We start from the raw sequence: 16,012 nt of genomic DNA, 5'->3' as shown, positions 1-16,012 counted from the left end.
TGGAATTGTGCATTATGAGGAGTTATTTGACTGTGAAGGGCCCACAAGAGACCTTTTCAATCTGTGCCCACCAGTGGTCCAAGTCTCGGTCAGCATGAATCACATTGTTTGCACGATTGTAGCCAGGTATATTTTCTTTGAAACACAGAGAAAAATTCAAAAAAATATAGTTGGAAGAACCTTAGCCGGAGACTATATCAATCACCTGGAAAAATCCACAGTGTTTTCAGGGAAACATTTACCTAGCTACAATCGTGTCCTTGCCGTGCTTTGGTTTGGGCACGGCTAGGCTTTTTTAGACTTTAAAGAGGAGCTGTCAACAGGGCCAAGATATCCAGTTTTTACTCTTATTTTATTCCCGCTGCTCCCCTTAGTATTATTATTTTTTAAATCCGATATATACTGTAGTTCCAGAGATGGGCAAATTTTTTAGTGCGCTCAACATGCTAATTTGAATGGTCTTTACCAAGGGGGCAGTGCTCTTTTGGTTGGGTATTTAGGTTGAGCAACACCCCATTGATTATACTATTGGAAGATGAACCCGCCGATTTCGATGAGTTCCGCTGACAGTCCACTTTGTATGGTGGCGCCAACCGGCTGATTTGATGGTTGGGAGGGAGATATTGATCCCTCATGATCAATTTTGGGTTGCCAATCACGTTTTTCTACCAAAGATAATTTTCTGGACGATGTGTCAGCCGGTAGCTTTCTCCAAGAGAACACAAGAGTCCTCGGCCAAGTGATCGCTCCAGTGTTTAGGAGAGTTGGCCGAGATGGCTGTTAGCCAATCGGCCAAAGTATCGTTCAGGCGTTAGCCATCTAATGTGTACGGCCATCTTTAAAAGCGAGGCAAAAGTAACTTCCAGTCCACAAAAGATGCTGTGTGGTCCTTCTGATCACATGGAGCAGAAGCCCAAAATGACTCTAATACCAATTTATACCAACTAATGTGTAGTTAAGAACCAGACAGACACTTTCTGAAGAAATAAAGCATTTATTTACATCGGTCAGGTGAAGAAGGATGACATTTACATGGTGGTACTATGAAGACCATTAAAGGTTGTCCAGGCAAGATATTTTTTACATACCCTGTTCCTTAGTAAAAGTTTTACATTGCCTGATCAACCCCTTTAATCCTTCATTTGGAATCACACATGTAGGTTTTGATGCAGTTTTTTTGTCCCAAACACAGGGGTGGATACAGGAAAAGGAAGAGTGTAATTTTATTCTTTTTGTTATTTTTGGATCCACTTTTGGCTTTGGCTCAAGCAACTGGCACAAAAACTTCACGTGTAATTCCAGGGAAAGGGAAGTTAAAGGTGCGGCTTTAAGTAAGTAATGTTATAATTTAAAAAAAAATACTGTTTCTTGAATATTTGGCAACCCAATAATTTAGCAAAATAAAAATATTTCCTTTTAATAAGGTATCTGGTAGTGCACTACCTGTTGTGTGTGGACAGATGGAGCAGGTTTTCTTTAGAGAAAGGAGCCTAGAAAATCAAGAATTCTCTGAAGCTCCTCGAGGGCAGGATCAGCAGCCACAAGAAAGCAGCCAATCGCCTTTGAGATGTCCAAATTACGGTTAGGGTTAACCGTAACCCTCAGGGTGCATTCACCTACAGCTTCATACTAAATCAATATTATCCACATCATCATTAAACTGTACATCCAGAAAAAAGTGCATGTTTACTCCGACCTGAGAGTTCATAGCTGCGACTTGATCAACATTTGCAATATTATATTCTGTACATGTGCAGTCTCATCACATAAAAAATGCAATATACAAATTTGATGTAAACATATAGGCCTCGTTTATGAAAATTAGTGCAATCAAAAAGTGGATGGGTCGCTCATAGTAATCTTATTTGCAAATTGCCTAAGGCTCATTTTAATCTTATCACGATTTTTATAATTGCTGATCAAATCAATGATTTTCATAATGGACGATTAGATCACGATTAGATAAGGTTTGACTACTTGCTATGGGTCAAACCTTCCATTATCTGATTACACTATTCTTTTTTTTGTAAATGAGGCACATTATAAATACTGTGTGAAAAAATCATGCTTGAAAAATAAACCCATAAAGCCTTGTTCATATTTTGCTGTACCGCAATGGCTGTTAGTTGGACAGACTCGGTAAAAAAAACAAACCAAAACACATGGATAGAAATGGCAAGAATATGATATCTTAAGCAAAATGTGTGTGGACATAATTTAAGAAAATGTTCACAAGTAACTACAGTAAAAAAAAACAAAAAGATTATCAATAAAGGTAAACTTAGTAAGGGCGTTTCTTTAAAAAAAGAATGGCTAAGTAGCAAGTATAAATAAGTTAAAGGGTTATTTTCCAAAATAAACAAGATTCTAAAAAAAAAAAAAAAAAAATCCCTTCACAAAAAATACAAAGTTATCCTCTATCTATAGGAAAGGAGATAACTTGTTGATCTCTGTGCTTTATAGTCCCACTCTTGGGATTTCTGAGGGTCCCATCAGTCAGACCCCTAATGATCACCAAGTTATCTCTTATCCAATTTTTTATAAATGAGTCTTTCATAAATTAAAAACACAAAAACAAAAAAAACTCACCTGTTCATACCCCCTAAAACTCCAGAAACAAAGCTCTGGTGTCCCCCACTGGTCTATGCTCTACTTGTCCTACAGCGATGACTTGCTGTAAAGGCGCGCGACCACTGCAATCATTGGCTTTGGACGCGACCACTGCAGCCAATCACTGGCTTTAGTAGTCATGTGACGCACAGTCTGCTGACCACTGATGCCAGCGATCACGTATATGTGCAGCAGAGATTGAGTTGGGCATCATCGGAGTGTCGGTGGGGGGTTGAACAGATGAGGGTTTTTTTTGTTTGTTTTTTTTTTTAGAGTTTTGGTTATTTTTCCTTTTTTTATCAAAGCGACCGCTGCGGCCAATCACTGGCTTTAGTAGTCATGTGACGCACAGTCTGCTGACCACTGATGCCAGCGATCACGTATATGTGCAGCAGAGATTGAGTTGGGCATCATCGGAGTGTCGGTGGGGGGTTAAACAGATGAGGGTTTTTTTTTGTTTTTTTTTAGAGTTTTGGTTATTTTTATTTTTTTTATCAAAGCGACCGGTGCGGCCAATCACTGGCTTTAGTAGTCATGTGACGCACAGTCTGCTGACCACTGATGCCAGTGATCACGTATATGTGCAGCAGAGATTGAGTTGGGCATCATCGGAGTGTCGGTGGGGGGTTGAACAGATGAGGGTTTTTTTTTTTGTTTTTTTTTTTAGAGTTTTGGTTATTTTTTTTTTAATCAAACTGTAATTTTTTTAAATCATGGACAAACCGTTATGCATTCTTCGATTAACCGCCTTAAAGGCAAAGTGCATTTTGCCATCATTCAAGGGTCAAGCAACCTTTAGGCTTGATTGAAAAAGTCAAGTATTTTGTGCAGACCCAAGTGTCATCTTAAATAAGAAAGGGACGGCTACACTCCAAAAATACTGCACAGACCAGTGTCAACAGACAGTATAATTCTGAGAATTCAAGTAGGGTACCACTGCGGCGACGCTTTAATTAAGACTTCATATGGAACTGATGGCATGTGTAAAATGCATTGCCGCCGACACGTTTCGGACACATTACATTTTGTCTTCCGAAACGCCTCAGCTGTAACAAACTATACACCGGCTGTGAATTTCCTGTGGATTACTAACTAAAGCCTTGAAGGTTCATTCCTTCCCGATGATGGAATCAATGTGTTTCCATAGTTACAGACTACAAATAAACACTCTGTAGTCTGATCCTGCTGTCACGTGTTCTTTTCTGCCAATTGCCCCTTTATTACTAATTACTAAGAAAATGGGGACTGACAAGAGGCAGCAGCATTTCTGAATCAAGGCCATTTAGAAAAGTTGCTTTGTTATTTCTTTTCGAGGACGCGATTCTTTCAAGCCTTTAAAGTCTATTCAAAAGCTGAGCCTTGCATTTTCTTTGTGCAGCTTCTCTCCCATCTCCTTTGTTATTAGATTGCCCCACAAGCTGAAAAATACACAAGAATGTTAAATCAACTTTGTGCTTATTGTTAATTATGAAGGAATCAATGAAAGCAATAATGGCCGCTGGATGAAGACATTACTGCTAACCCTTGCCTCACCACACCTTGACCACAGGCGGACGATACCATAGAAAAAGACATAATGGACTTGTTTGTATGGGAGGTAGAAAAGATTATTAGTGACATTATCACTATGGGGAAATTCTAGATACAACATGGCAGGATTTTCTTAACCAGGAATCCATTAATGTGAGAAAAAGGATCACCCTGAACAAATATGGACTCGGCTTCTTCCCTAATCCTCACCTCAAGTGGCCAGATTCGTCTAAATTCTTATAGTTAAGTGGTGTCGTTTTTTAAATAAATTCTGAGCATTTGGTGAGAATTAATATTATTCTGCAACTTAAGCTCCATTCACAAGTCCGTGATCCCAACCCAATTACATCACGGACCATTCATAGACTTCTAGTTTGATCACCGCATCGGACCAAACTTTGACATGTCTCCATCTTTTTTATAGAATAAGTAACTTGGGCACATCTTCTATCTGTGAATTAGAAGAAGTAAATGAAACACGGACATGTGAAGGGGGCCTTAATGAGCCCTGTTGCCGCTGAAGTACAATCCTTTGTTACATTGCGAATTACACTTTTAATAATACTTTAATTATGTGGAATTAAGCACACTTTAAATGGTCACTGTACTGTTTGGACAAGGCCAGTTGTGGCGATCACATCTCCCTTCTGTTTTACTTATTGTTCACTGCCTGTTGTCAAGGGTAATGCGTCTCCAGCTCCAGAGACACCAAAACAAATTACAGGAAGTGGAGCCAGATATTACAGCAAGTTGAGTTACGTATTACAGGAAGTGGGGTCAGATATTACAGGAAGTGGGGTCAGATATTACAGGAAGTTGGGTCAAATATTACAGCAAGTTGGGTTGGTAATTTAGGAACTGGGGTCAAATATTACAGCAAGTTGGGTTGGTATTTCAGGAAGTAGGGTCAAATATTACAGGAAGTTGGGTCAAATATTACAGCAAGTTGGGTTGGTATTTCAGGAAGTGGGGTCAGATATTACAGGAAGTTGAGTCAAATATTACAGGAAGTTGGGATCAGATATTACAGGAAGTGGAGTTGGGTATTAAAGGAAGTTTGATTGGGTATTACAGGAAGTGGGGTCAGATATTACAAGAAGTTGGTTTGAGTATTACAGGAAGTTGGGTTGGGTATTACAGGAAGTGGAATCAGATATTACAGGAAGTGGAGTTGGGTATTGCATGAAATGGGTATTACAGAAAGTTGGGTACTACAGGAAGTGGTGTCAGATATTCCAGGAAGTTGGGTTGAGTATTACAGGAAGTGGTGTCAGATATTACAAGAAGTTGGATTGGGTATTAAAGGAAGTTGGGTCAGATATTACAGAAAGATGGGTAGAGTATTACAGGAAGTTGGGTATTACAGGAAGTGGGGGCAGATATTACAGGAAGTTGGGTTTAGGTATTGCAGGAAGTGGGGTCAGGTTTGTGCTCTTGCACTCCTGTCACTGAAACTGCATACAGTCATACCAGAGTGGTTGTCTTTCACTTCAAAACAGGTAAGCCCAATAGACAATGAAAGGAGCAATGCATACTGGGAAATGAGGGAAAGGAGGTTACAGCATCTATAGTGTTAGTATAATGCTGATGAACAGGATTTGCCAATGCAAATATAGTGGATGGCAAATTGAAGAGTAGCAGAATTTGGACTGTTCCTGCATGTATTAGACCAAACGTATGTGCACCAACAAACATTTTTACCTTGTTGTGGGGGATGAAGACAGTAGAATCATGAAAGGGAAAGTACACTTTAAAGGGGTTATCCACTACTAGGCCAACCGCTTCTCAATCTGAATGTTTGAACCCTGTTAAAATAAAAACACTTATACTCACCTCCGGTGCCGGCGTCGTTCCACCGGTGTTGGCACTCGCTTTCCCAGGGCTCTACGTGAGTTTGTTACATCACACGAGCCCTATGAAAGAGGCAGTCTTAGATCAGGGCAGTAGACCCGCAGCTGAGCCAGAGATCGTTGTTGGTACACACACGTGACGTCAGCCTAACCTGTATCTTCTCTTGATTTCCATGTTCAGACCTATAAGTTACCTCCACTGCTATTTCAATATAATCAGCATTTCTTACTTGCCTTATCACTTTTATCCAAAGACAGACACTTAATGCTTGAGCCATTGCTTCTGCACCTTTCATTTTTATCTGGTTTTTCTCAAGACTGCAAGGAAAGGATAATTTGGACATATCAAATCTACTGTATTTGATCCGAATGCTATGGTTTTGGGAAAAAGTTAACTCCCACAATGTCTCTCATTGGATTAAGTTGTCTTTTTTTACTTTTCTCCCTCTTTCTTAGGCTGGGCTCCCATTGCGTTATGGGACCGCGTTTAACGGACAGCGTTGCACGGCGAAATTAACGCCGTGCAACGCGTCCGTTAACGCGCCCATTGAAGGCAATGGGAATGCGCTTCACTAGCGCGTGCCATGTTCGGCACGCGCTAGCGACGCGCCGGTGATTCCTGGCGCGCCGCGGACGCTGCTTGCAGCGTCCGAGGCGCGCCCGCCGTCCGTTCCCCGCTCTCGCAGATCGGGGATCTGCGAGACCGGGGACGTTACCGCGACCCCGACCGCAGCCCCATAGAAAACATTGCGTTAGCGCAATCCGCTAGCGCTAAACGGATTGCACTAACGCAATGTGACCCTAGCCTTAATTGTAATAACATTTAGATCCAAAGATTTAAGAAAATCAAATGATTCCAATATTTTAACTTTCCACTTACTCCAGCTTCTTTAGTCTTCGCATCTGTTTTAACGAATAGGACAGAGAACATGATCCATCGTCTCCAATTATGTTCCAAGATAATCTACAATAATATATTAATTTATTAATTAATTATAATCAACAGACATGAACAACCTAGTCTACACATACTGTACTTGCCTGTTGCTCCGTATGGACAAAAGTATTGTGACCCCTACAAGAGTTTTAATGACATCTCATTCTAAATCCAGTTGGGTTCCTATTTGAAGATACAACAGCTTTCAATCTTCAGGGAAGAATTTCTACAAGAATTTGAAGGAATTTGTAGGAATTTTCACCTCTTCATCTATTTGTGAGGTCAGACACTGACACTTGGAGAGGCCGGGCTCACAATCTCTGTTTAAGTTCATCCCAAAGGTGTAGGATGGGGTTGAGGTCCAGGCTTTGTGCAGCCGGTTATGTTTTCCCAAACCAAACTCCCCAAATTCCTTATGGGCCTTGTGCTCTGGGCACGGTCATAGGAAACAGAAAGGGGTCTTCCCCAAACCGTTTCCACAAAGTTGGAAGCGACAATTGTTCTAAATATATTGTGTGCTGAAGAATTAAGATTTCTCTTCACTGGAACTAAGGGACCGAGTTCGACCACTAAAAAAAAAACAACCAATTGGCACAATGCAGTCAAGCAGGTAACGTTCTCCTGGCATTCGTTAAACCCAGACTTATCCACCAGATGCAGATAGAGAAGAGTGATCAATGATTTTTATCATCAGATTGTAAAAATAAAACTAAGATGTGTTTTTAGAAAAATTTGGATAACAGCTATAATCACCAATATTTCAGCACTCATAGAAGTTGTATCTCAATTTCCCAATTCATGGGTGAAAAATATTCATAGATAAATAGTATTCCACTTCTCAACACAATTGTCAAAATAAAGAAACAGTAATCGACCCCTTAAAATGAATTTCTCAGTGGATTCATGCTACCCAAACTATGGGAAACATGGATCAGAGCCTGGTTGCACGATTGCAGCCAAGTATGTCTTACGCTCAAACGTTCTTGTGTTTCAAAGAAAACATATTTTAAAGATCCGGCCGGGGACCATAGGCAGAGATGAGACTAGTTCGGCACTGCTACTGGCCAGCTTTTCCCCATGAAACCTCAAGATGACTGACAGGTCTTTCGCATGGGTGTAAGACCTGTCAGTCAACTTGAATGATGCGGGGAGAAGTTGCCCGGGGCAGCACCGGACTAGTCTCGTCTCGGATCTTTAGGCTATATTCACACTTAGCGGTTTTTACCGCGGAACCGCCGCGATTTTGATGCTGCGGGTCTGCAGCAGTTTCCATAGCGTTTACAGTAACATGTAAACCCTATGGAAACCGCAAACCGCTGTGCACATGCTGCGGGAAAAACCGCGCGGGAACGCAGCGGTTTACAACCCGCAGCATGTCACTTCTTTGTGCAGAATCACTGCGATTCTGCACCCATAGGAATACATTGAACCGCTTACTTCCCGCATGGGGCTGTGCCCACGTTGCGGGAAGTAAGCGGATAATGTGCGGGTGGTACCCGGGGTGGAGGAGAGGAGACTCTCCTCCAGGCCCTGGGAACCATATTTGGGGTTAAAAAATAAAAAATCTGGTTATACTCACCCTCTGATGTCCGGAGCTCCTGGGCGCTGCACGCGGCTGTCCGGTCAGAGTTGCTGTGCGACCAGGACCTGCGGTGACGTCGCGGTCACATGACCGTGACGTCACGAAGGGTCCTTCTCCCACAGCATCTTAGGAACCGGACCGCCGGGTGCAGCGCCGAGGGATCGGGACGTCAGAGGGTGAGTATAACCAATTTTTATTATTTTTAACATTACTATTGATGCTGCATATTGCTGCATATGCAGCATCAATAGTATAGGCGGAAACCCGCAGCGGAAAACGCGGAACAAACCGCGATAAATCTGCAGGGAGAACCGCAGTTGTTTTGCCCTGCAGATTTATCAAATCCGCTGCGGGAAAACCCGCAGAGGGACGCCGCAAGGTGTGAACATAGCCTTAAACTTTGATCTCGAGCCATTGTGACTTGATGGATGATCTTGTGCATGCCTAGATAACTCAACCAGGGTCTTCTCTGCCATTATCTTGATAATATCAAGCCATCGGGCTGCTGGTCTTCCTCTACGCCTTGCTCCTTCTATACTTCTGACCATGATGTCCCTCTCTAGTGATTGTTCTCTTCTTATGATGTCTCCAAAGTGGGCAAGTCGCAGCTTGGTGATCCTTGCTTCCAGTGACATGTTTGGCTTGATTTGTTCCAAATTTGGTTTCTTTGCCATCCATGGTATTATTAGGTTATCAAAATTGATTTGGTGGTGTCCTGACACCAATTACCCTCCACTGTACATTGTGCAGGGGCTTTATCAGTTAGTTTAGATCAGCTTCTATTCACTTCAATAGGAGCGGAGCTTTGGAACATTCAGAACTGAAAACAGTTTGGAAATTGTTTCAGCTATTGAGAACCAATTCACAGGATTGGTCATTCATTCAGTAAGTCAGGACAGCCCCTTTAACGCCTATATAATCGTATCACAAGGTATTATTCAGATGTGTTTTATATGCATGAGTCGTCCTATTCTCCACACTTTGTGCCATGCTTACGTGATTTCTTCCAAATTCTGACAGCATCCAAGAGCTTCTGCCAGGGATTTGCAAACACTATCAGATATTCCACATAGTTTCAGGCTGTGAAAATATAAAAGAGGGGGTTAAAATCGACTCAGAAAACTAGAAATATCGAAGCACGGTTTACTTGTTGGATGGCTGGACAGAAACGTATGCCTATCTTTATATGGTTTGCATCAGGGGTGTAATGTTTTATTTCTACGAGATCCATTGAAGCAATTCTGTTACGCAATGTAAAGAGATTAGAGAATGGAGAAAGCAACTACAGTTACTTAAGCAAGAGGGTACTTACTCAAGTTTCCTCAGCAGTCGAAAATGTGGAAGTCGCTGTGCAAATTTCATCAAGAACGGCTCTGAGAATGTGTTTTCTGCCAAACTGTGCAAAACATTAATATAATTACCGTAATAATACATTTTTTAATACAAAAAATATATATATACCTCCAATATGTAATAAAAATGTAATAAAATTTGTGCAATTTCATCTCGTATTTTCTAAAGTTGTGGTTTTTTTTGGACTGTCCCTGACCTAATCTAAGGGAATGGCACTGTCACGCACGCGCCCAGACTGGTTGGCGCGGGCATACGGGGGTGTGGCCCCACTGGACCACAGACCAAACTTCCCTGGAAGGGGCGTAACTAAGTAGCTTCCTAGGTGTTCGCTGGAGCCTCTGATGGTGAGGTCAGACTTGTACAATAGGAAGCTACCAGGTGCCACTCCAGGGTGATGTCTGGCTGTGGCTGCTGATCCCACTAAGGAACAGAGCGGGCACGGCTGGCACTCTGGCTGACAGGCGGGCACGGCTGGGACACAGGCAGGCAGACGGGTATAACAGAGACACTGGCGGGCATGCGGACACGGCTGGCTCTCAGGTAGGCAGGCGGGTACGGCTGGAACATAGGAAGAACCGGTAGGGACCGGTCTGCAGGCAGGTACGTGAAACAGGTTGGAACCTGTTCAGACAGGAGGACTAAGTAACAAGTAGAAGGTGGAACTAAGAGAAGAGAAGGAGAAGGCAGAGCCAAGGGCGGAGCCGCAAGAGGCGGAGCCAAGGGCGGAGACGCTGGAGGCGGAGACGCTGGAGGCAGAGCCAAGAGCGGAGACGCTGGAGGCAGAGCCAAGAGCGGAGACGCTGGAGGCAGAGCCAAGAGCGGAGACGCTGGAGGCAGAGCCAAGAGCGGAGACGCTGGAGGCAGAGCCAAGAGCGGAGACGCTGGAGGCGGAGCCAAGAGCGGAGACGCTAGAGGCAGAGCCAAGAGCGGAGACGCTGGAGGCGGAGCCAAGTGCGGAGACGCTGGAGGCGGAACCAAAAGCGGAGACGCTGGAGGTAATGCCAAGAGCGGAGACGCTGGAGGCAGAGCCAAGAGCGGAGACGCTGGAGGCAGAGCCAAGAGCGGAGACGCTGGAGGCAGAGCCAAGAGCGGAGACGCTGGAGGCAGAGCCAAGAGCGGAGACGCTGGAGGCAGAGCCAAGAGCGGAGACGCTGGAGGCGGAGCCAAGAGCGGAGACGCTGGAGGCAGAGCCAAGAGCGGAGACGCTGGAGGCGGAGCCAAGTGCGGAGACGCTGGAGGCGGAACCAAAAGCGGAGACGCTGGAGGTAATGCCAAGAGCGGAGATGCTGGAGGCGGAGCCAAGAGCAGAGACGGAGCCAAGTGCAGAAACACAGGAGGCGGAGCCAGATAGAACCGCAAAGAGCGGAGCCACAGAGCAAAGCCAGAGAGTGCGAAGCAAGGTGTGAGTGCAGAGCCGCAAGAGTGCGGAGTGTAAGCAGACTGAGAACACAAGGAAAGACAAAGCAGGGAAGGAAGCCACAGACAAGGAGACCGAGAAAAGACAAAGTACAGACAAGGCAATGGAACAAGACACAGGGACAAAGACACAGGGACCAGGATATTCTGCCTCCTGGAGGGCGGACTACAAGAACAAGGCAATAGCACAGAGAAAAGCCTCCAGAGAGGGAGTAACTCAGAGCTAGACCTGGCAAACTCAGCAGCTAAACACTAACTGAGCTAACACATTGCACAGGCCCAGACCACAGGGTGGAGCTGCACTATATACAGGAGGCCTCTTGGTAATTGGTCAGGAACTGATTGGACAGATGCACCTGATTCCTATAAGAACCAGAGAGTTCAGGCGCCGGCCCCCTATACACATAGCCATGAGGCATGCAGAGAGCAGAGACACAGAACATGGAGCTGGCATGAAACAGAAACCACATCATGGCCTGGAGCAGTGGGTAAGATTGTGTGAGAGATGTGAGGCCATGCTGTGATGCCAGCAGAGTTGTTACACTAACAATGTTTTTACAGGATCCATGTAAAAAAAAAAAACTCGGCAAGTCCTATATGCAGACTATATTCGTTCATAGCAAGAAAATGGAGACCATGTGACATCCAATTTTCATTTGACCGTTGCAAAAATTGCAATGAAACCATCATTGGGTACGGTTTATTTTTTTGCTTTTTTTTTTTTTTTTTTGTCAAAAATGGACATACAGAGCCCATATGACTGTGATTAGCTTAGGGCTTGATTCATTATTGCATTCGGGCTCCTTTTTTGTCTACTTTTTTTTAATGTTTTTCAAGCATTCAGAATCAGGCAAAAGTATTGGTCGTGTGGTTTATTCTCTACACGTTTCGCGCCATTCCAGCTTCTTCAGGAGATATCTGTTGCGCTCCTGAAGAAGTTGAAAAACTTGGAAACGCGGTCAAGAATAAACTGCATTGCCCGATTCTGACTCCTTGATCGGATACACACCCTGCTATCTTCAAACTACCCGCAGACAAAAATAAAGAGCATTTTTTGATATTGCACAAAACTCGTAAACCCAGGAAAAAATGTAAAAAAAAAATAAAACAATAAAAAAATGCAATAACGAATTGGACCTCTACTGCTATCAGCTCCATAACACAGGACCTCACATGTCGCAGACAGGACAAATAATAAAAGGAGAATATCTTTTGGCGTTCACAGCCATTTCTCTTGATCGGATTGCTAAATTATGTATTAGAAAATCCAGAACTAAAAGCATTTCTTGCGTTTACCTGATGTCTTCCATTTGTTGACATGAGCCCAAAGCTTCCATAAGTGCACTCTCAGATTTCACCCCCAAACCGCATGAGCGCAGACTGTGTAATCACAGATAATGGTGGAAATTAGATGTCATCATATTAGATGATCATAGAAAAAAAAACATTTCTATACAAAGAAACACATCTCTGCAAAACAGACCTCCAGGACCGTCTTCAATTGTTAAGCAAACATGTTTTGTGCGCCATAATTTACACGGTGTGCCAACATCATGTACTCACGGAAGCGCCATAAGTGTACTACATACACATTTTAATTTAGCCATTACCATTTTACACCCACACATCCTCTAAGCACAAACACTCCATTCATAAACTGGTACTGGTACATAGTACACGAGATCCAAACAACCCTTCCTTTTCCTTCTGCCATTGCAGTTAAAACTAATAGTGCATGCTGATACTTGTAGTTCCAAAGCCACCGCTGTAATAAAGGCAACCTCAACCTCTGGTGCACCATGTATACTACCTACTAAATACTCAATAACATGTCTCCATTCTGCCAGTCCGTGGAAATCAGACTGCACTCAGATGTCATCCGAGTGCAGTCCAATATTTTCCATCCGAATATCGGATGCAAATCATTTATGCTGTGATATTTTTTTTCTGTGTCCGAAGAAAAAAAAACTGACCCTATAGACTAACAATGTGAGTAGGATCACAAAATATGGCCATGTGCATGAGCCCTTACACACTCCAATCAGCACTGTCAGTGTCAGATAGCGCAGGGACATACCCCTTTGACAAAATGAATGGAAACACCCAGTTGTTAATTTATTCGGACATTTTAAAGAGGGAAAACAGAAGAACTGCAAGAGTTATGAGATAAGATGCTCCAGAATTGGTATTTCATGGCAACTGTACATATTTTCTATGTCAGAAGTGACAGGTCCGCTATAAAGTGCATTTTGCCATTCTAAGGGTTTGTTCACACGTAGCATTTTTTATGTTTTTTTTTTTTTTAATAAAAAAACCTTAATATTATAGCAAAAAAAACGAAGCGTAAATTTTCTGCATATTTGATGCAATTTTCTTTCATTAATTTTAATTTTTTACTTACAAAATGCATGCGCTAAAAAAATTGAATAAAAAATGTTAAATGTGAACGAGCCCTAAGGTGCCAGATAATTTACCTTCCACATATATAATGCGGTATGTTACGTATAAAGACATATGTCATAAATATACATCCTGAGAATAATATAGATGATCACTTAATAAATATACAATAAATAAAATCCAGGTACGACCCGTTGTTCACTACTTTTTTAAGCTCGGTCTCATAAAATTTTTTTACATCGTATTGATTTTTACAGGATCTTTGTTTCCCGGCACATTTTTTTTATGTGGTCTGTGGTTATAAGTCAGCTGGGAGGAGCTCAGAAAAAGACAGATAAGGGTTGCAAAGACGATCAGAAAGAGCTCACTGACAGATTCCCAGTTAACCCATTCCGCAGCCAGCTATGCACAGTGCAACACGTAGGCTATTAAAGGCAAACGGTGCAATATTTTTAATGAAACCTTGTTGAAAATATGATCTTTATCCAAATATATGTGCAGTTAAGGAAAAAAAAAATTCTCTCCTTTAAGCAGACGTTTATGACTAGTTCATGTCTAGTAAATGGTGCCCTTTAGTACTGCGGGTCAACAGCGCCTCCTGAAGTCTATGGGGGCTCAGTACACCTGTACATTGTCCATTATATCATTATTATTTAATGGCACCTAGGGGAATATTTAGCAAAAATGTCTAAAAGAAAATGTTGTTGTTGCCCATGGCAACCAATCACTGAGCAGCTTTCATTTTCCCAGAGCTGTTTAACAAATGAAAGCTGAGCTCTGATTGGTTGCTATGGGCTATTTCTCTCAGACATTTGATACGAGGCCTATAGTGCGTGTATATGCCTGTGTGTAGTAGAGCTGAGTTTGTCATCATATTGCAGCTATCGCAATCTGTACTTTATCAAAGAAGCATTAAACTCTGTTATATAAGTAGCATTAATATGGCGTCCGATCCCCCCCGAAGTTGCACGGCATTACTCTCTGCGAGAGATGTACGCCACCATGACAGACGCCTGGTGCTGGGTGCAGCCTGCGCTTGGCAATAACATAGGTCAGCACACAGGATATTAGCTCTGGCATCCACAGCTAACAAAATAAAATGTTCTTTTCACTCGCTGCGAAAAAGGGAGTTGCTATGGCAACCTGTCAGTGCCAGTCTGTGTATACGCCTCACCGGTGACGTCATCGGATGCCCCAGGACTACGAGCCCGAGAAATAAACAGCAGCTGACACGGGCGACTGGTGAGGAAGTGTGCGGGTCACATTGACAGTGGCACCCAGCGCCCCCCATTGTGCTCCAGGGGTCACGGGCGCTCAGTCGTCATTGTAATCAACTACATCACGCGTAAATTGTATGTTATGTAGAACCGGTCACGGACTGCACCTCTGTGTGGCATCCTGATATTATACTGACAGGATACAGCAGCAGACCGATCTCAGAGAAAAAAATAACGCTCCACACCGGTCCATGGTCCGGGCTCCCTTCACCCCGGTCCGATAAACTGTCTTGTGCTCCATGTCAGGCTTTGTAAGTAGCCCGGCGTACTCCCATGTGATCATCTAACTAGGTCTGTATAAGGCCCCCAAGGCGCAATCCTGTGTCTCAGTATTAAGACACTTAGTTTGACTGTGCAGTATGACCCGCTCAGTACCTGTCTGCGGTCTCTAGGACATCTGCTACCTGTCTGCGGTCTCCAGGACGTCTACTACCTGTCTGCGGTCTCCAAGACGTCTACTACCTGTCTGCGGTCTCCAGGACGTCTACTACCTGTCTGCAGTCGTCTGCTACCTGTCTGCGGTCTCCAGGACGTCTACTAACTGTCTGCGGTCTCCAGGACGTCTACTAACTGTCTGCGGTCTCCAGGACGTCTACTACCTGTCTGCGGTCTCCAGGACGTCTACTACCTGTCTGCGGTCTCCAGGACGTCTACTACCTGTCTGCGGTCTCCAGGACGTCTACTACCTGTCTGCGGTCTCCAGGACGTCTACTACCTACCTGTCTGCAGTCTCTAGGACAGTGTTCCCCGAGTTCGGTCCTCAAGAGCCACCAACGGGTCATGTTTTCAGGATTTCATTAGTATTCCCCAGGTGAGAATTCCATCATCTAGACAGGCAATAATTCCATCACCTGGACCATACTAAGGAAATCCTGAAAACACAAGCTGTTGGTGGCTCTTGAGGACCGAACTTGGGGAACACTGCTCTAGGACATCTACTACCTGTCTGCGGCCTCCAGGACATCTACTACCTGTCTGCGGTCTCCAGGACATCTACTACCTGTCTGTGGTCTACAGGACATCTACTACCTGTCTGCGGTCTCCAGGACGTCTGCTA

At 43.6% G+C, this 16,012-nt stretch overlaps 1 protein-coding gene across 2 annotated transcripts in view; it reads right to left on the bottom strand.

Moving 5' to 3' along the window:
- Window positions 1–955: 955 nt before the first annotated feature.
- NLRC5 (NLR family CARD domain containing 5) overlaps window positions 956–16,012 on the bottom strand; it is a 108,244-nt gene continuing 93,187 nt past the window's right edge. Inside the window, exons 41-46 of one of the 2 annotated variants that reach the window (XM_069738769.1) lie at window positions 12,575–12,658; window positions 9,822–9,905; window positions 9,506–9,589; window positions 6,871–6,954; window positions 6,221–6,308; window positions 956–4,028 (exon numbers count right to left, since the gene is read on the bottom strand). In XM_069738769.1, coding sequence (XP_069594870.1) covers window positions 3,945–4,028; window positions 6,221–6,308; window positions 6,871–6,954; window positions 9,506–9,589; window positions 9,822–9,905; window positions 12,575–12,658 — 508 coding nt within the window. In that variant the 3' untranslated portion in view covers window positions 956–3,944. The remainder of the gene's footprint in view (window positions 4,029–6,220; window positions 6,309–6,870; window positions 6,955–9,505; window positions 9,590–9,821; window positions 9,906–12,574; window positions 12,659–16,012) is intronic. The other variant, XM_069738770.1, reaches the window with a different exon arrangement.

This window comes from Ranitomeya imitator, chromosome 9, assembly GCF_032444005.1.
Source record: "Ranitomeya imitator isolate aRanImi1 chromosome 9, aRanImi1.pri, whole genome shotgun sequence".
NCBI classification, from domain to species: domain Eukaryota; kingdom Metazoa; phylum Chordata; class Amphibia; order Anura; family Dendrobatidae; genus Ranitomeya; species Ranitomeya imitator.
This window is presented reverse-complemented; position numbering and strand designations above follow the sequence as displayed.